The 19,968-nt window shown below is 36.7% G+C and overlaps 1 protein-coding gene across 3 annotated transcripts in view; it reads right to left on the reverse strand.

Moving 5' to 3' along the window:
- The window catches only part of ESCO1 (establishment of sister chromatid cohesion N-acetyltransferase 1), a 60,830-nt gene that overhangs the window by 36,229 nt on the left and 4,633 nt on the right, over positions 1 to 19,968 (reverse strand). For all 3 annotated transcript variants that reach the window (XR_004957045.1, XR_004957046.1, XM_036244522.1), the window contains exons 2-5: positions 16,320 to 16,434; positions 14,914 to 14,965; positions 13,047 to 13,161; positions 8,646 to 8,777 (exon numbers count right to left, since the gene is read on the reverse strand). Coding sequence is in view for 1 of the 3 variants with exons in the window: in XM_036244522.1 (XP_036100415.1) it covers positions 8,646 to 8,777; positions 13,047 to 13,161; positions 14,914 to 14,965; positions 16,320 to 16,434 (414 nt within the window). In the remaining 2 variants the exon portion in view is untranslated. The remainder of the gene's footprint in view (positions 1 to 8,645; positions 8,778 to 13,046; positions 13,162 to 14,913; positions 14,966 to 16,319; positions 16,435 to 19,968) is intronic.

The raw sequence follows: 19,968 nt of genomic DNA on the forward strand, positions 1-19,968 counted from the left end.
TGACCGAGAAGCATACCAATGACCTCTTGGTGCAAGGGACAATGTACCACCAACTGAGCAACACTACCCAGGGCCCCTAATTGTTCTTTTACATAATGTCCAATAAATACTTACGAGATCAGATAGGAAGATGCAATATTGTCAAGAAGTCAGTTCTTCCTAACTTGATCTACAGATTCAATGCAATCCCAAATTATTTTGTGGATATCAAGAGACTTGACTCTGAAGTTTATGTGGAGAGGCAAAGGAGATGGAATAGTCAATACAATATCGAAGGAGAAGAACAAAGTCAAAGGACTGACACTACCTCACATCAAGACTTACTATAAAGCTACAACAATCAAGATGATGTGATTATCAGTGAAAGAAGAAACAAATACATCAGTGAAACAGAACAGAAAGCTCAGGAACAGACCCATACAAATATAGTTAACTAATCTTTGATAAAGGAGCAACAGCAATACAATGGAGACAAGATAGTGTTTTTCAACAAATAATGCTAAACAAAGATCTAGACAAAGACTTACACCCCTTCACAAAAATTAACTCAAAATGCATGAGAGACCTAAACGTAAAATGCAAAACTATAAAATTCCTAGGATATAACAAAGAAGAAAATTCAGATAACCTTGGGTATGATGGCTTGTTAGATTCAACACCAAAGGTAAAATCCATAAAAGAATTGAAAAGCTGGACTTCATTAAAATTAAAAACTTCTGCTCTGCAAAAGTCACTGTAAAGACCATGAAAAGGCAAACCACAGACTGGAAAAAAATATTTACAAAAGGCGTAGCTGATAAATGGCTGTTATCCAAAAATATACAAAGAATTCTGAAAACTCAACAATAAGAAAAATGAACAGCCATTTAAAAAAATGGGCTGCTGCAGACCAGAGACCTGGATTTGGTTTCCGCTAGGGGCACATGCCTCGGTTGCAGTTTGTCCCCAGCCCCGGTTGGGGTTGTGCAGGTGGCAGCCAGTCGATGTGTCTCTCTCAAGTCAATGTTTCTCTCTCTCTCTCTCTCTCTTCCTCCCTCTCTATCTGAAGATAAATGCAGAAATGTCCTCGGGTGAGGATTAAAAAAAAAAAAAAAAAAAAAATGGGCCAAAGCCCTGAACAGACACATCAGCAAAGATATGCAATTGGCAAATAAGCATAGTAAAAGATGCTCCACATCACATTTCACCAGGAAAATGCAAATTAAACAACAAGCTACCACTACACACCTATTAAAATGACCAAGAACCACCCTGGCCAGCTTGGCTCAGCAGTTACAGCATCGGCCCACAGACAAAAGAGCTGCGGGTTCAATTCTGGTCAAGGGCACGGACCTCAGTTGCAGTTCGATCTCAGCCCTGGTTGGGGTCGTGCGGGTGGCAGCCAGTTGATGTGTCTCTCTTGCATCAATGTTTCTCTCTCTCCCTCCCTCCCTATCTAAAAATCAGTGAAAAAATATCCTCAGGGTGAGGATTAAAAAAATAAAATGACCAAAACCCAGAACACTGACAATACCAAATGCTGACAAGGATGTGGAGCAACAAGAAATCTCATTCACTGCTGGAGGGACTCTGGAAAGCCCCTTATAGCCACTTTGGAAAAGTTCAGTTTTTTTCAAAACTAAACATAAGCTCATACACCCTTGGCACACAAAACTAACATATGTTCCAGCAATCATACTCCTTGGCATTTACAAAAAGGAGTTAAAAATGTTTATGTCCACACAAAAATTTGCACATGGATGTTTATGGCAGCTTTATTCATAATTGCCCAAACTTGGAAGCAACCAAGATGTTCTTCAGTAGGTGATTAGATAAATAAACAATGATATATCCAGGCAATGAAATATTATTCAGCACTAAAAAGAAATGAGCTGTCCGGCTGGTGTTGCTCAGTGGTTGAGCATCGATCCATGCACCAAGAGGTCACCAGTTCAATTCCCGGTCAGGACATATGCCCAGGTTGTGGGCCCAATCCCCAGTGAGGCATGTGTAACAGGCAGCCAATCGATGTTCTCTCTCATCGATGTTTCTATTTCTCTCCCTCTCTCTCTAAAATCAATAAAGATAAAAACAAACAAACAAAAAAACAGAATGAGCTAACAAGCCATGAAAAGTTCCCAGCTGGAGTGGTTCAGTCAGTTGAGCATTGTCCCATGCACCAAGGGGTTGCTGGTTCAATTCCCAGCCAAGGCACATGCCTGGGCTGCAGGCTAGGGAGCGAGCCTTCGAAAGACAACTGATCGATGTCTCTCTGTCTCTGTCTCTCTTTCTCTTCCTTCCTCTCTCTATGTATGCCCTTGAGCGAGAACTTTTTAAAAACATGATAAGTAACTTAAAATGGATATTACTAAGTGAAAGAAGTCAATCCTAAAAGTCTATATACTATATGATTCCAACTATATGACATTCTGAAAAAGGCAAACTTTAGAGACAGCAAAAAGATCAATGTTTGCTCAGGGGTGGGGGAGGCAAGGAAAGGATGAACAGATGGAGAACAGATGATTTTCAGGGCAATGAAACTATTTTATATGATACTTTTCAAAACCCATGGAATTATATACATGGAATGTACAACAGCAAGAGTTAAACACCAATATAAACTATGGACTTTGGGTAATAATGATGTGTCAATGTAGGTTCATCTACTGTAACAAATGCACAACTCTGGTGTGGGATAGTGTATGTAGGTGCAGGGGGTTTATGGAAACTCTATACTTTCTGCTCAATTTCACTATGAACCTGAAACTGCTCTAAAAAATGTCTACTGAAAAAAATGAATGCCACTATGGACAGAAATAGGAAATTATAACCCCAAAATCAAGAGAAAACAAGTCAATAGAAACAGGTCCCATGATGACCCAAATGTTTGAGTAGCAGGAAAGAGCTTTATAATTTCTATTATAAATGTGTTAGAAGATTTAAAGGACAAGATGATCAAACTATGTGAAAAGTAGGATTTCAGCAGGGAAACAAACTCTGAAAGATGAACATCCTGCATCAGGATTAGAAACATTATTTTCATATATAAAGGAAAATATAGAAAATGTTAAATACAAACTGAAGAAAAACCACTGGTATAAAATGACCTATAATGACCTCTTATATCTCAGTAAGAACAAAAGAGTTAAATTACTGTGACTATCTTTCTAAATAAAGAATGAACCATTTTAGCACCAAAATTCAGACAGGTATATAATTCTATATGCAAACCTAGTTAATAAACCTCTAATTACCAAAATAAATTCAATTGGAGGCTGCTTGACACATTTTGAAGTAGTTTACTAATAACTTAATTTTACCTAACCTCTATCAAAAATACAAAATATATTCTACTTCCCATAAGATATTTGCAGTAGTAACTCCCAATGAATTGAAATAAACAAATAACAGAGTTACCAAAGCCCAGGGAAATCTTGTGGCTTAATCTCATTTTTTATATGAGATAACTGAGACCATTCTTCTATGGCTTCAGATCAAAATTTGCTCTTTAATTCAACATATTTCTTGAGCCCCTACTGCTTGCTTACTGGCAAGAGCTCTTTACTGTAATAATCAAATTACTAAAAACTCTGCTTTAACAAAGCTTCTACTTTAGTGGGAAACACAATAAATTTTCTGAGTATGATAAATGATATAGAAAAATAAAACTAATATTGTTAAAGTAGGAACGGGGGTGGCGGGTGGCATGCGCTATACTGTACTGGGTAGTCAACAGGGAATCTCTGAGACTCTAAGACCAGTCTGAATAAAGAGAGTAAGTATGTAAAGACCTGAGAGAATGCCCCATGAAAAGGTAAAGTAAGTTCAAACACACTAAAAATGGCATGTGGTTGGAGTGGTTTAAGAACAGAAGAAAAAGCTATATTCATGGAGTATATAAAGTAAGGAAAACAGTGTTAGGAGATGAGATAAGAGAAGGTGGAATGTGTGAAGCCTGGATGTCACAGTAAATACTCTGGTTTTTATTGTGTGTGTTATCAGGGTTCACTGAAGAATTTTAAATAGAGAAAAGATATAATCTAATTTAAGTTTTTAAGATTGCTGTGGACACTGTGAAGAAGGACTACAGAGAAACATGAAAGCTGGGAGAGGAGTTAGGAAAGCATTACACAAGTGGTCCAAGGAAGAAATGACAGCAGCCTGGTTCAGAGTGGTAGCAGTGAACATGACAGAGAACTTAAAATCTATTTTGAAGATGCAATTTACTAATGTATTGAGTATAAAGAGTACAGTAAAAAGAAAAATAAGAGATTATTCTGAAGTTTCCAGCTTGAGGTAATGAGTATAGGGAAAAGTAGAGAAAGAACAGATTAGAGAGGTTTTTATTTGCCACTAGATAAGTTACAGATTTTCCCTCCCCAGAGTTTGTGAACTCTTTAAAAATTTGTTGCAGTGTCCTGGCCGGTTTGGCTCAGCGGTTAGAGCGTCGGCCTGCGGTCCTGAGAGACCCGGGTTTGGTTTCTGTTAAGGGCGTGTACCTCGGTTGCAGTTTGTCCCCGGCTCTAGTCGGTCGTGCGGGTGGCAGCCACTCGATGTGTTCCTTTCACATCGATGTTCCTCTCTCTCTCTCTGTTCCTCTCTCTCCCTCCCACTCTACCTGAACAAAAAATGGAAAAATGTCCTGGGGTGAGGATAAAAATAAATAAATTAATTAATTAATTAATTAATTAATTAATTTAATTAAATAAAAATTTGTTGCAGTAACATTTATTCTAAAAGCATTTCTCCTCCACTGTATGCCCGCAACCCAAAGCAAAATTAGTTTCTGACTAAGATTTGGAAGTGCTGCTCCCATCCTATATTTATATACCACACTATTCTAAGTCTTTAAGGCACAATGAAGTAGAAAAAATGAAATATCAGGGTCAGAAAAGATAGAAACAAAAACGAGATATAAAACGTTTGGTAATTTTTTTTTTTTTTTAAATTTTTTTTTGTATCCTCACCCGAGGACATTTTTCCATTTTTTGTTCAGGTAGAGTAGGAGGGGGAGAGAGGAACAGAGAGAGAGAGAAACATCGACGTGAAGGGACACATCGAGTGGCTGCCACCCGCATGACTGACCAGAGCCGGGGACAAACTGCAACCGAGGTACATGCCCTTAGCGGGAACCGAACCCGGGTCTCTCAGGACCGCAGGCCGGCGCTCTAACCGCTGAGCCAAACCGGCCAGGGCTGGTAATGTTTATGTAACAAATTCCTACCTGTTTCTAAAGACTGTTTTTCTACTTTTAACAAGGTATCATAGCCTTACGTTTAGGCAGTGAAACTCAGACTAAACTCTCTGACCTGGTTCTGAGTCCCTCCACTCTCCCTGCTCCCTATTCCCTAATAACGCCAAAACACAGTTCTAAGGGCCAAGGCTATTTTGCTTTAGATTCTTTTCCATTCCCAACACTGTAAAATCTCAATTCTTTTTTTGTTTTGTTTTGTTAATTCTTACCCGAGGACAGTGGAAGAGAGAAAGGGAAGAGGAAATAAGGAGAGAGAGAGAGAGAGAAACATCGATATGAGAGAGAGAGATCAGTTGCCTCCGGAATGCACCCAGATAGAATCTGCAACCCACATACATGCCATTGTCCAGGACTCAAACCCGAGGCCCTTGGGTGTGAGGGCCAAAGCTCTAACCACTGAGCAACACCAGACAGGGCTAAAATCTCTATTCTTGATCTACTATTTACTTCTCTTTTATCTAACACCCAGTTTCCTCTTTTTCCTAATCATCTTCCAAAGGAAGGTAGAAAAAGTACTCAGAAATAAATCCATGTATTCAAATTTCACATAAAAGAAATGAAAGGTTAAATATGATCACGGTTTCTCTGACTCAGCCTTCTGAAGCAGCACTGTCCAATAGAACTCTCTCTGACAATACAAATGTTCTACATCTACACTAATGTTGAGCACTGGCTAGTGTAATTGAGAAATAGCATTTTTAATTTTATGCTTAGTGCTATTACACTGGATAATGCACCTCTGCAGCCAATCAGGGATCTGTAAAATCTTCTTTCAGAGTATTCCTTGTCATAAAATTTTCCCTATATCCACCAATGCCATAATTCAGCACTATGCACATACCTCATACTTCTCTCCTTATATGCCACTGAAATATTTCCCTCCTTATACTCCACCAAAATATCATTTCAACATCATTTAAACTTAACTGTCTGATTCACAATGCTTAAAATTCTTTAACATCTAAAAGAACAGAAAGAATTAAGTCCACATGGCATTCAAAATCAAAATATCACAATCTACTTTGATGTATTTTTCTAGTGTTATTACCTACAAAAGTCTGAATCAGTAAAAAAGATCTACTCAGCCCGGCCGGTGTGGCTCAGTGGTTGAGTGTCAACCCATGCACCAAAAGGTTGCCAGTTCAATTCCTAGCCAGGGCACATGCCCAGATTGTGGGCCTGATCCCCAGTGAGGGGCATGCAGAGGCGGCCAACTAATGTTCTCTCTCATCGATGTTTCTATCTCTCTCTTCCTCTCCCTCTCTAACATCAATAAAGAAAAAAATTAAGAAAGTTTTTCTTTCTTAATGCCAAAGCACAATACTAGGTACCAATAAGTGGTTAATATTACAAGCTAAAATCCAGAGCTGTGATCACAGCAGAACACCTTTAATATGGGTATATTTTTGTTCTCTCTCCACACACTAAGAAAGAATGCTACAGTAATTTGGAGGAGTTTGTACCTTAGACTCTATGCATACTTACATTTTTTTTTTTTTTATCCTCACCCGAGGACATTTTTCCATTTTTTTTTGTACAGATAGAGTGGGAGAAAGAGAGAGGAAGAGAGAGAGAGGGAAACATCGATATGAAAGGGACACATCGAGTGGCTGCCACCCGCACGACCAACCAGGGGCTGGGGACAAACTGCAACCGAGGTACATGCCCTTAGCGGGAACCGAACCCGGGTCTCTCCGGACCGCAGGTGGACGCTCCAACCGCTGAGCCAAACCGGCCAGGGCCATACTTACGTTTTTAAAAAGCAAAAGAATTATGACCTTGATGTTGGCAAAGGATGGCCAACTGCTAAACTCAATTCCTTCTCTTGAGCTTATTACAAAAATTAATAACCCATAGCTCTGTCCCATCAAGGGAGAAGGAAGAGGAGGAGAGAGGCTGGGAGCAGAAATCAGTTTTCCCTAAATTGCTACACTGCTTTACAGTTTATAAGATCTAGAATTTATTTAGAAGGTGATGACTCCACTTTGTTCCACAAACCAATTTCCCTTGGTACTGTGAAGAGCAGAATACATATTTCCTAATTGATTTCTTTAGTGTTTCTCTCAGAAATTAAGAAATTCCCATAAGATGAAGAATTAAGCCTTTTAAACCTACTTTTCTAATTTTAGGAAACTGATGACAAGAATCAAATCATGTAAATTGAACAGAACTCATTTAACTTCTATCAGATTCACGTATGTAAAATAAACTAAAATATTTTTACCCCAGAAATAGTCTATAATTTAGCCTCCCAAAATAACTATTTTTCTTTTCAAATTGTAAGGATGTTAATATAGTCAAATTAGAAAAATACAAATTTCAAATGATAAATCAATATATAAGCTATAAATATTCTACATCCACACACCTTATATTTTATTTAGTTAAGTAGTAGGTGGGGGGTGTGTGAAAAAGGCAAATGAAATAAGGAATATAAAAGATCTCCACAGTAAGGAACCATTAAAAGAAAACCCCATATATCTTGGGAAGAAGTAACTGAATAAATAAAACAATGAATATGAACCCTTCAACCAAAGGTAAGAATACAAATTTAACTGAAGTTAATAAAGATCTTTAAATAATTCAACATGTGTACATGTATGTATATGTACACATACATACATACACACATATATATCTAAAGCCTACATGAAATGAATTGGTGATCTCAGTTCAGATATCCTGGAGGTCTTATTAATGTGAGTGTACAGTACTGAAGGTAACATGTATAGAATAAAAATGGATTCCATTTCAGATACAGGTAAACAGCAATTATATTAAATTACTATTTTCATAAGATATCTAAAACTTTATTTAAAACTTTGCTATTTATAGAAACAAATATTAAATAATACCAATTATGCCTCTAATGTAGATACATTAAAAATATACACTAAAACATATTTACTTTGTGGGATTTTTTTCTTTTTAGTATATTACAAATTCTGAGGTCTTAACCTTTTGTTTTCATTTTATAAAGAAAAACTCTTATGACAGCAAAAAAAGAGAAAGTAAAGGAAATCCCCAAACCATCCATTTGGTATAATGTATATCACTATCAATCCTCAAATAAAAAATTGTGTCAAGCCATATAATATTAAACAGACTGCTCAATAGCTACTAATTATTAAAATCAAAGGAAACTTTAAAAATATTCAAGTTGAACAGCATTACTTGTTAGAAGAGATTCATTAACTACCTTAAAAATATAACTTAAATTAAAAATCCCACAACATAAACCAGACAGAATCAATTAGCTGGTTTCTATGTTTGGCTTTGTTTTAAAATAAGCCAATATGTATACAAGCGCTTTGTATTATATTATCATTTCCAAAACACAGAAAATTTTCAGTATCTTAAACTTTTTCATCTTTTAAAATCCTGCATTTTAGCAGGCATATATTACACTTACCACATATTTTACAGCACTTATAAACTGGTTGTGGAAGAGTAGATGCTGTGTTTCATCTTCTGGATTTGAAGCTGTATAAAGCATGCCACAAACATTACAGGAAACTGCTCCAAATCTTTTTTGTCCTGCATCCTATTTATAAAAACAAACAAATGGGTTTTTTCTCTCAAAAGAATAATCCTAGAACATTAGCCTCTAAAGCTATAGTGTGAACATAAAGTAAAATGTATTTAACCTATAATAAATAATATACAATTATGATTATAAAAATGAATATGTAATCTTTGAAATCTGCGTGCAATTTTTGTTAAAAATTGTTCCCATTCTAGTAATTTGATCACTCGCTCCACAGCATTTAATAACAATTGAAAGAAACTGAGAAATATGTTTAACACAATCTTAGTCCTAAAGCTCCAAATATGAAAATACTCTACAAGTGAGAATATATACATTTTTATCTGCAATATTTATACTGCTAAAGTTTAGAGAAAATAGTGTTTTACAGACTCTTTTTAATACCTTAAGTCTGTTCTCTTTAATGGTTTTATTCTAGTTTGTAGATATTAAAGAGTATTTTAATGTCACCTGAAACTCTTAAGAAAAGGTAAAATTAAATTTTTTCTATTATCTTTATATAAAATAAGCACCAAAGACTGACTACAATCACCTGTTATCCAGTAATTCATAACTGTACTGTAGAATAGTAATTGTTACCAAATGTTTTCTATTCTTGGCCTTATTCAACAAGAAACTATCAGCAATATGATCTAATTTTAAGAATAAAATAAAAACCCAACTGGTGTGGCTCAGTGGATTGAGCGTTGTCCCTAGAAGAAGTCTGGGTTTGATTCCCAGTCAGGGCATGTGCCCGGTTGCGACCTCAATCCCCAGTAAGCGGTGTGCAAGAGGCAGCAGATCAATGTTTCTCTCTCACATTGATGTTTCTATCTCTCTCTTCATTCCTGTCTTTCTCTAAAAATAAAAATCAAAAGCCTTGGCCGTTTTGGCTCAGCAGTTGGAGCATCGGCCTGCGGACCAGAGAGTCCCGGGTTCAGTTCCCGCTAGGCCCAGCGGCTAGGGACACGTACCAAAATAAATAAATAAATAAATAAATAAATAAATAAATAAATAAATAAATAAATAAATAAATATAAATAAAAATCATAACATACGTTTTAAAAACAATAAAATAAACAATCCTTTTACTCTTTCTGTTCTAAAACTGCAATCTGAACTAATTACTGAAAAAAAATCTAAGATAACAGTATCTCTAGTGCCTTAGTATACGTGCTGCCGAAGCGAGCACTCTAGTGCCTTAGAAGTAGGGTCAAATAGCAAAGAGAAATCAAATGGTAAATAAGAGATTGTATATAAAACTAAAGGGAAGTTAACGCTATAAGGATTCAAACTATTGACAAAATTAGTTACCTGTGCCCTTGCCAGTCCAGCTCAGTGGTTAAAGCGTCAGCCCATGGACCAAGGGGTTGTGGGTTCAACTCCCATCAAGGGCATGTACCTGGGTTGCAGGTTCAATCCCCAGCTCTGGTCGGGGTCATGCGAGAGGCAACCAATTCATGTGTCTCTCTCACATAGATGTTTCTCTCTCTCTCCCTCCTTCCCTCCCTCCCTTCAATTCTATCTAGGTATCAATGGAAAAATATCCTCGGGTGAAGACTAACAACAACAAAAATTTAGTTAACTGCAAATTTATTTCAGGCAGAAAAAACAATTTCTAATTGTGATTCAGATATACATATACAACATATTTACCACCTTAACCATTTATAAGTGTACAGTTCAGTAATGTTAAGTACATTTATAAAGTTGTATAACCAATCTCCAGAATCCTTTCTGTTTTGCAAAACAGAAACTCTATACCCATTAAACAACAGCTTCCCAATCCCCCTTCCTACCCAGCTCCTGAAAACCACCTGGTTCTCTAAGACTTCCCTCAGAATGATGATGAAAAGGAGTGTCTGCAGCAAAGGCACTCTGGGGCTTTGACCTGCATAGTTCAGCACAGACCCACCCTGTCTGCTGGCCTCCCCATCCAGTCAGTGAGTGTGTTCTAGGACTTTCTGTCTCTATGAATTTGATTATGACTACTTGCAGGTACCTCATGAAGTGGAATCATACAGTATTTGTCTTTTTGTGACTGGTTTATTTCACTAAGCTTAATATCCTCAAGGTTCAACCATGTTGTAGCATGTATCAATTTCCTTCCTTCTTAAGGACAAATAATGTTCCATTGTAAGTATACACCACATTTTGTTTGTCCATTTATCCACTGGTGGACACTTTGGTTACTTCCACCTTTCTATGAACATCAGTAGACAAGTATCTCTTCAAGCAGTCAGTTTTCATAGGAATGAGTAAGCATTTATGCCCCAATTTCCTCACGGGTAAATGAGAAATAATAGTAGTACCAATCTCATGCTTTTTAATATGGTTTAATTAATATACAAAAGCAGCCCTGGCCGGTTTGGCTCAGTGGTTAGAGTGTCAGCCTGGGGACTGAAGAGTCTGGGGTTCAATACCTGGCCCCAGTCAGGGTCATGCAGGAGGCAATTAATTGATGTGTCCCTCTCACAATGATGTTTATGTTTCTATCTCTCTCTCTTTCTTTCCCCCTCCCACTCTTTCTAACAATCAATGGAAAAATATTCTCAGGTGAGGATTAAAAAAAAAAGCAAAAGCAAACAGGTAAAATTAATTTTATAATATATTTAACAAAAGATAACCCAAATATTGTAATTTCATCACATATTAAATATTTAAAAAACCTATTAGTAATATACTTTACAGTCTTTTTTTTAATTTTTGGTACCCATTTTTGAAATGCAGTATATTTACACTTACAGTGTATCTCAATTCTGATGAGCCACATTTCAAGGTATCAAAGCTAGGTGCAGCCCTACATACTACTTGTCCAATCCTGATTCACTATCATACATATCTGACAACAGAAACATTATTAAATTGGATAAAACAACTTTATCCCTCACTAATCCTCCTAAAAATTTCTAGACAATCTTGCAAAGTTATTCTCCCTTATTAAACTTAGAATCAGCCCTGGCCAGTTTGGCTCAGCGGTTAGAGTGTCGGCCTGCGGTCTGGAGAGACCCGGGTTCGGTTCCCACTAAGGGCACGTACTTCGGTTGCAGTTTGTCCCCGGCCCTGGTTGGTCGTGCGGGTGACAGCCACTCGATGTGTCCCTTCACGTCGATGTTTCTCTCTCTCTCTCCCTTCCTCTCTCTCCCTCCCATTCTATCTGTACAAAAAATGAAAAAATATCCTCTGGTGAGGATAAAAAAAAAAAAAAAAAATAGTAAACTTAGAATCAATCATCCAGTCCCTCAATATCCTATTGATTATGTTGACTGAAACTACATTAAATGTCCCTATTATTCGGGGTCCCTTCATTTTTTTATACTGTGCTCACTCAATCAAATCTTTAATCGATCAAAAATATCTCCCCTTCTTTTCCACCTTACAACCAAATTAAAAAGTATCTATGTTCTGTTTCAAATAAACTACTGGTTTATCTTCCTGTAAAATGTAATTCTGAAATTACACTGTATAAGGTACTAAAATATAAATATTTAAAACCATTTTATGTATTAAGCTCCACATTATTTTAATATTTAAACCAACTACTAAAAGATAGGTCAAATGACACATTTCAAAAAGTTACAAACATAGCCCAGCCGGTGTGGCTCAGTGGTTGAGCATCAGCCCATGCACCAAGAGGTTGCCGGTTCAATTCCTGGTCAGGGTACATGCCAGGTTGTGGGCCAAATCCCCAGTGGGGGGCATGCAGGAGGCAGCCAACCAATGTTCTCTCTCATTGATGTTTCTCTCTTTCTTCCTTCCTCTCTCTCTCTAAAATCAATAAAGAAAAAAAAAAGAAAGTAACAAATATAAAATAAGGTATCAATCTGTTAAAAATAAAATGAAGTACAGAAATTTTAATTATTACTTTTAATCCTTACTCAAGGATATGCTTACAGAGAGAGAGGGAGGGGAAGGGGGAGCGAAAGAAAGAGAAAAACACTGATAGGGAAACATCGATCAGTTGCCTCCCATATGCACCCCAACCAGGGACTGAACCTGCAACCTAGATATGTGCTCTGACTGGCAATCTAAACCACAACCTTTGAGTGTCGGGACAACGCTCCAACCAACTGAGCCACCCAGAAAGGGCAAATTTAAATTTTTATTCTTTGTTATGATGGACTATTTGGGGGAAATTTGTAATATCAGGAATATATCCATAATGACGATTTATGGTGACCAAGAAAAGGCTCTTAACAAAAAGGGAATGAGTTCATTATTTAACAATGTGCATAAATAAAATGCTTATGACAACACTTCACCAAAAAGGTCAAGTTATATACTTACTATGATCAACTGTTTTTCATCAGCTTTCTCTGCTTCTTTTAATTTCAAATCCTTTGGAATTGTTATCTCCAAATGGGAACTACACTTGGGCCAAGAATTATTAGGTGGTGTTAACCTTTTAAAAAAACAAACAAAAAAATCCTATTAAATGTTATAGATCTATATCACTTCAAATTACTGGCAGGAAAAAAATATAACTTATTTTCTATACAATACTGACAAATTTCAACTCCAAGGGGGAAAAAACTAACCTTTTAAAAATCAGAGATGGAAAACCCAAGAACATTACTACATTTCAACAAATAAACAAAAAACAGCAGCCCTACTATAGATTTAATACGTTCTATAGTTCTATAGCTTTAGCCATCTGAGTCACTACAGTTTGTCCTAAACACTGTTTTCAGTAATCTCGAAGGTAAAATAAGTCCTATTTTAATTTAATTCTGATATTAAAAAAAAAAAGCTTCTGATCTACTTAAAACACTTTTACATGTTAATAATATCCAGCATTTCAAGGGGTTTGAGAAACAGAGCTTTCTCAAACACTTGCTCCAAAAATAAAAAGACACATCCACTTTGGAGCAAAATTTGTCAGTGCAGGTTAAGTCCTTTAGCTATGAAATTTATCTTGGATATAAGTCATCAAGTGGGCAAAAATATATACATTTCTTATAGGACTTCTTTTTGATAGAAATGAACCAGAAACAACCAAAATGTCTATAAATTGAACTGTTAAATAAGGAATAAAATCAGATGTAGATTTTATTTTATTATATTTTAATCCTCAACGAGGATATTTTTTTATTTATCTTCAGACAAAGTGGAAGGGAGAGAGAGAGAAACACTGACGTGTGAGGGACACATCGAAGAGTTGCCTCCCGCATGACCCTGACCAGGACTGGGGACAAAACCGCAACCAAGGTTACTTGCCCTTGGCCAGAATCGAAACCGGGACTCACTGGTCTGCAGGCGGACGCTCTACTACTGAGCCAAACCGGCCTGGGCTGATGTAGATTTTAAAAGAATGCTGTAAGATGGTAAAAGATGCCCAAAATATATTTAAGTAAAAAAACAAAAGCTAGCCTGGCCAGGTGGCTCAGTGAGTTGAGCGCTGTCCCATGAACTAAGAAGTCCCAGTTCAATTCCCAGTCAGGGCACATGCCTGGGTTTTGGGCTCGATCCCCACTGGGGGTTGTGCAGGAGGCAGCTGATTGATGTTACTCTTTCACATCAATGTTTCTTTTCTATCTCTCTACAAAAATAATAGTAATAATAATGATAAAAATAATAAAATACTTTAAAAAGCTATAAAACAGTATACATAGGCATAGAAAAAATATACAATTAAAAGAGAATCTGCAAATATCACTGTCTTTCTTTGTGAAAAACTGAGAGGGTTACAAGATAACTTGTCAGGGAAAAATCTCCCAAACTTACAGCTTAAAATCCTTAAAATTTGTAAAAATACGACAGCAAACCCAAAATAGAGTTGCTTATGCTAACCTCCCCCCAATTCATCAAATTGAGAGAGAAATAGTTTTGGCTCTCCCAGAAACAGAACCTTAAACCAATCAATCAGGAATCACCAGTTAGGTAATCTGCTTTATAGACCTCTGCCATCCCCTAAGGAAAGTAACTCTTCAATGACCAATCCACCTTTTCTGGCCAGTACAACTTCCTTGTTCCCATTCTCTCTGCCTATAAGTCTTTCATTTTGTACAGATCTTTGAAGCTCCTTTCTATCTGCTAGATTGAATGCTGCTCAATTCTAATTGAGTTTGCTCAAACAAACTTAAAATGTTTAATATGCTTCAGTTTATCTTTTAGCTGATGTCATATCTGTACTTATGTTAAACTAATGTCTTACCTGGTATCACTGGTCTTAGATGTTTGGTTATTGAGCTGTTTGGGAGCTGAACCTGTAATTTAATCAAGATGAGTCATGTATTAAGCTTCTTACCAGCTCTCGATCTATAGTTAAAAATCATTTTACAGAAGGAAAATAGTTCAATACATTAAATGTTATATTTTATTAAAGACCGTTTAATAAAATTAAGAGCCCCCTTTCTAGAAATTACTCTTAAGAAGAGGCAGAAAGGTTCTGCAGAGCCACAAAGAGATCTAATGGCAGATTAACAGTATGCCTCTAGTTTCACAAATAATTACCAGAACTGAACAATAAAAAAAATTGTTTGAATGTCTATATAATTATATAACCTCTAAATGGAAATAAATAAAAACATTTCATTGTTTAAAAAATTGTTGTCTCTGGAGTTTTAATCCCATTAATAAATAATGCAATAATTAGCCCTGGCCAGTGTGGCTCTACTGCTGGGTGTCATCCACCGCACTGAAAGGTTGCCAGTTCAATTCCCAGTCAGGGCACATGCCCAAGTTTCAGACTCGATTACCGGTAGGGGGCGTATGGGAGGCAGTTGATAGATCTTCCACTATCACATCCATGTTTATCACTCTCTCTCTCCCTTTCCCTTCCTCTTTCTCTAAACATCAATTTAAAAATACTTTTTAAAAGTAATGCAATAACTAATTCATTTTATTTTGCAATGCATAAATGTATTTCTCACATTTATATTATACTTCCCCTTACCCCACTAAGAGAAAAGGTTAAATGACATCCCATGGAAGAAATTATCTGACCTCTACATTTTGTTCCAAGTATACCTTTCCTTTAGCTGAGAGAAACATGAAGTAAGGATTTCTTTTCTATATTCCCTGGTGCTTCATCTGATAAGGTATGCAAATCCCCATCCAACACTTCAAATAATATACTGTCAACAATTTTCACAAGGTTACAAAAATAAATTTTTGTATAAGTAAAAATTTGCAGCATTTATTAAATCTTTAACTCAAATTCAGAATCACTAAAATGGAAAGTTGAATAACTGAGGGTTAAAGATAAAAATCTAAAATGGTAAAGCACATTTATATTTGAGAAATAAGCTGCAACCACAAACTTAAGCAATTCATTAAGTAACACTTCTCCAGAGAGTAAGTCACAAACAAAACAAAAGATTTAAAATAAAAGAATTTTTGGTAGGGAGTCAAAGAATCATACCTAAGTTCTTCAAACAAGCCAATCAACAGAAGCAATTCTCCCTCAAATAATGGTGATAATCATACATTTGAAAAATATAAGCAAAGGTTAAGAAGGATTTAACAGGCCTATCTGGTAGCCCTTATGGCTTCCTGTTATGAGACATTAAAAATATCTCAGAACACTGTAAAATCCAAATAATATTTTCAAAGTGTTACCTGGAAATTTACTCTCCCCTGTATCAATCTTTTCTTGACTGAGCTGAGTTGAAACAGTAGCATTATTTTCCACTGGATTGTTTTCCAGTTTAGATTCCAAACACAGGCTGAAATTCTGAACACATAATTCAAAATGTTAATATTTGCTTTTATATCAATCTTTGGGTCTTATCCCAATACGCTTTCAGTGAATTTTAACATAACCAAAAAAATTTAAGATAATTCTTTTTTGTTTTTAATTAAAAAAATTAATAATGTTAAGTCTGATGTAAACAGAACCATTGAAAAAATAATTTTTTTTTAACTTTTTTTTTTTTTTTTTTGGTGGTACGTGCCCCTAGCAGGAACCAAACCCGGGACTCTCTGGTCCGCAGGCCGACCGACACTCAACCACTGAGCCAAACTGGCCAGGGCGAAAGATAATTTTCTATTTGAAATAATTCACCTAGACATGCCTTAAAAGTTTCTTCATTATCTCCACACAAGCTATCCTTTCAGCATCAGCTCCTATTATTCCCTTTCATGCTAAACTGAAAAACTTACTTCTCCCACAGTATATTCCGTATTTGCTTGGCTCTATACTTTTTCTGAGTTTTATCTACCTAAACCTGCACTGCCCAATACAGTAACCACTGCCACATTTGACTACTGAGCACTTAAAATGTGTTTAGTAGATCGGTTTGAGATGTTATAAATGTAAATTACACACTGGATTTTTTTTTTTTTTTTTTTATCCTCACCCGAGGATATTTTTCCATTTTTTGTACAGATAGAGTGGGAGGGAGAGAGAGGAAGGGAGAGAGAGAGAGAGAAACATCGACGTGAAGGGACACATCGAGTGGCTGCCACCCTCACGACCAACCAGGGCCGGGGACAAACTGCAACCGAAGTACGTGCCCTCAGCGGGAACCGAACCCGGGTCTCTCCAGACCGCAGGCCGACGCTCTAACCGCTGAGCCAAACTGGCCAGGGCTACACACTGGATTTTTAAGGGTTAGAAAACAAAAAGGTAAAATTATCACAAAAAAACTGATTTACATGTCAAAATGACAGTATATTTACATGACAGAGTAAATAAAATATAATAATTTTACTAGTTTCCTTTTTCTTTTTTACTAGTGGCTGCCAGAAAATTGTAAAAGTGTATGTGGTTCACGTTATAGTTCTACTGAATAGTGCTGATATAGAACACCTTTCTTCCTATGTAAACTCAACTCATTACTTAAATATTAACCTCTTCCATGAAGCCTTTTCCAAGTTTACCCTATACTCTTTCCCCAAATTTGGAATAATTCTCCATCTACTTCATGTTTACCTCTTTTGTGCCCTATCACTTTCTATTTTAAATATTATTTGTTTTTTATTAATCTATAACTTTTTAATTTTTAATTTTTTTTTTTTATCCTCACCCGAGGACATCTTTCCATTTTTTGTTCAGATAGAGTGGGAGGGAGGGAGAGGAAGAGAGAGAGAGAGAAACATCAATGTGAAAGGGACACCTCGAGTGGCTGCCACCCACACGACCCAACCAGGGCTGGGGAAAAACTGCAACCGAAGTACATGCCCTTAGCGGGAACCAAACCAGGGTCTCTCTGGACCGCAGGCCGATGCTCTAATCACTGAGCCAAATCGGCCAGGGTTTAATTTTTTTTTTCTTTATTGATATTAGAGGAAGGGAGAAGGAAAGAGAGATAGAAACATCAATGAGAGAGAATATCGAATTGCTGCCTCCTGCATGCTACCCACTGGGGATTTGACCCACAACATGGGCATGTGCCCTGACCGGGAATCGAACCAGCGACCTCTTGGTGCATGAGTTGATGCCCAACCACTGAACCACGCCGGCCGGGCAATCTCCTATAACTATTAAATCAGAACATTGTCAAAGCAGATTCTCAGTAACTTCCAAAAGAAAATACTCCAATCTCTTTCAATACTGGGTATCTCAGAGAAATGCAAATGAGAAGGAAGACAGTAAACTTTCCATGTGTGCATGTACATTACCTATCTGTACTGAGATTGTTACAATGGACGTGTAACATTACTTTTGAACGTTATGGTTTTGAAAAACATAAACTTTTTCATTGAAAAGGCAGAAAAAGTAAAAACAAGAACAATGCTACCAATTAATCTTCATTAAAAAAAAGTTAATCAAAAAGGAGAAACATCTGTAACAAAAATAAATTAATTTTTCTAAAAAAGGAAGTTAATAAAAACACTTAAAAATAAAAAAAATAAAAGGAAGTTAGTAAGTTACTGGTTTAAAAAACAAATTATAGCCCTGGCCGGTTTGGCTCAGCGGTTAGAGCGCCAGCCTGCGGTCCTGAGAGACCCGGGTTCGGTTCTCGCTAAGGGCATGTACCTTGGTTGCAGTTTGTCCCCGGCTCTGGTCAGTCGTGCGGGTGGCAGCCACTCAATGTGTCCCTTCACATCGATGTTTCTCTCTCTTTCTCTCTCTCTGTTCCTTTCTCTCCCTCCCACTCTACCTGAACAAAAAATGGAAAAATGTCCTCGGGTGAGGATAAAAAAAAATAAAATAAAAAATAAAAAACAAATTATAGCCCTGGCCAGTTTGGCTCAGTGGTTGGAGCATCGGCCCATGGACCAAAGAGTTGCAGGTTCGATTCTGGTCAAGGGCACGTACCTTGGCTGTGGTTCAGTTCCTGGCCCTGGTCAGGGTTGTGCGGGTGGCAACCAGTCGATGTTTCTCTCTCTCTCTCGTTCCTTCTCTCCCACTCTGTCTGAAGATAAATGGAAAAGTATCCTTGGGCCCTGGCCAGTTTTGCTCAGCAGTTAGAGCATCGGCCAGCGGGCCAGAGAGTCCCAGGTTCAGTTCCTGCTAAAGGCATGTACCTCGGTTGCAGTTCCTCCCTTTCTCCCTCCCGCTATACCTGAAGATAAATGCAAAAATGTCCTCAGGTGAGGATTAAAAAAAAACAAATTATAAAATAATTGAGCTTTACAATCCATATAGTAAAAATAATTTAAATTCAGCCCAAAGAATTCACAGAAGGCCCATCAGATGAGATGCTTGGCCTTATAAAATCATTTCTCAGTACAGCTGAGACTGACATTGTATAATTAAAAGAACAAAATTACAGACAGCCATAGAAAAAGTTTTCAAATGATATACGGTTTGTTTTCACATTCTCCTGCACACACAAACTGTAAGCATTTATGTAAACATTTAAAACACAAACAGTGCTGAGTATTCTTTTATGGATAGACATATGTAAACATACACAGTAAAATAATGAAAAGAAAAATCCACACCAACTTGAGAAAGATGTTTAACTCTGGAAAGAGAGGTGAACGGAAAGAAGAGGTATTTCACTGTATTTGTGAAATACTTTTCTTAAGTTAAAAGACCCAAATTCAATAAAATGTTAATTTTTTTCAAATGTAGGTGGTAGAAATGAATGTAATGTTAGTCTCTGTAGTACCTGGGATATTTAAAATATTCAAGAATTTTCAAGTGTAAATAAAAATTTTTAACCCAAGTTACATAGGACTGTTTCTCAGGATGTTCTTCATGACAGAGGGACTGTATAAATTAACAGCACATTTTAGTAAAAGCAATAATATAGGTTAAAATAGTGTGGTCTAAGTAAGCATCTCTATTCTAGTACAGTTTAGTCCAAAGAATGAA

Source organism: Molossus molossus, unplaced genomic scaffold (assembly GCF_014108415.1).
Source record: "Molossus molossus isolate mMolMol1 unplaced genomic scaffold, mMolMol1.p scaffold_m16_p_6, whole genome shotgun sequence".
NCBI lineage: Eukaryota > Metazoa > Chordata > Mammalia > Chiroptera > Molossidae > Molossus > Molossus molossus.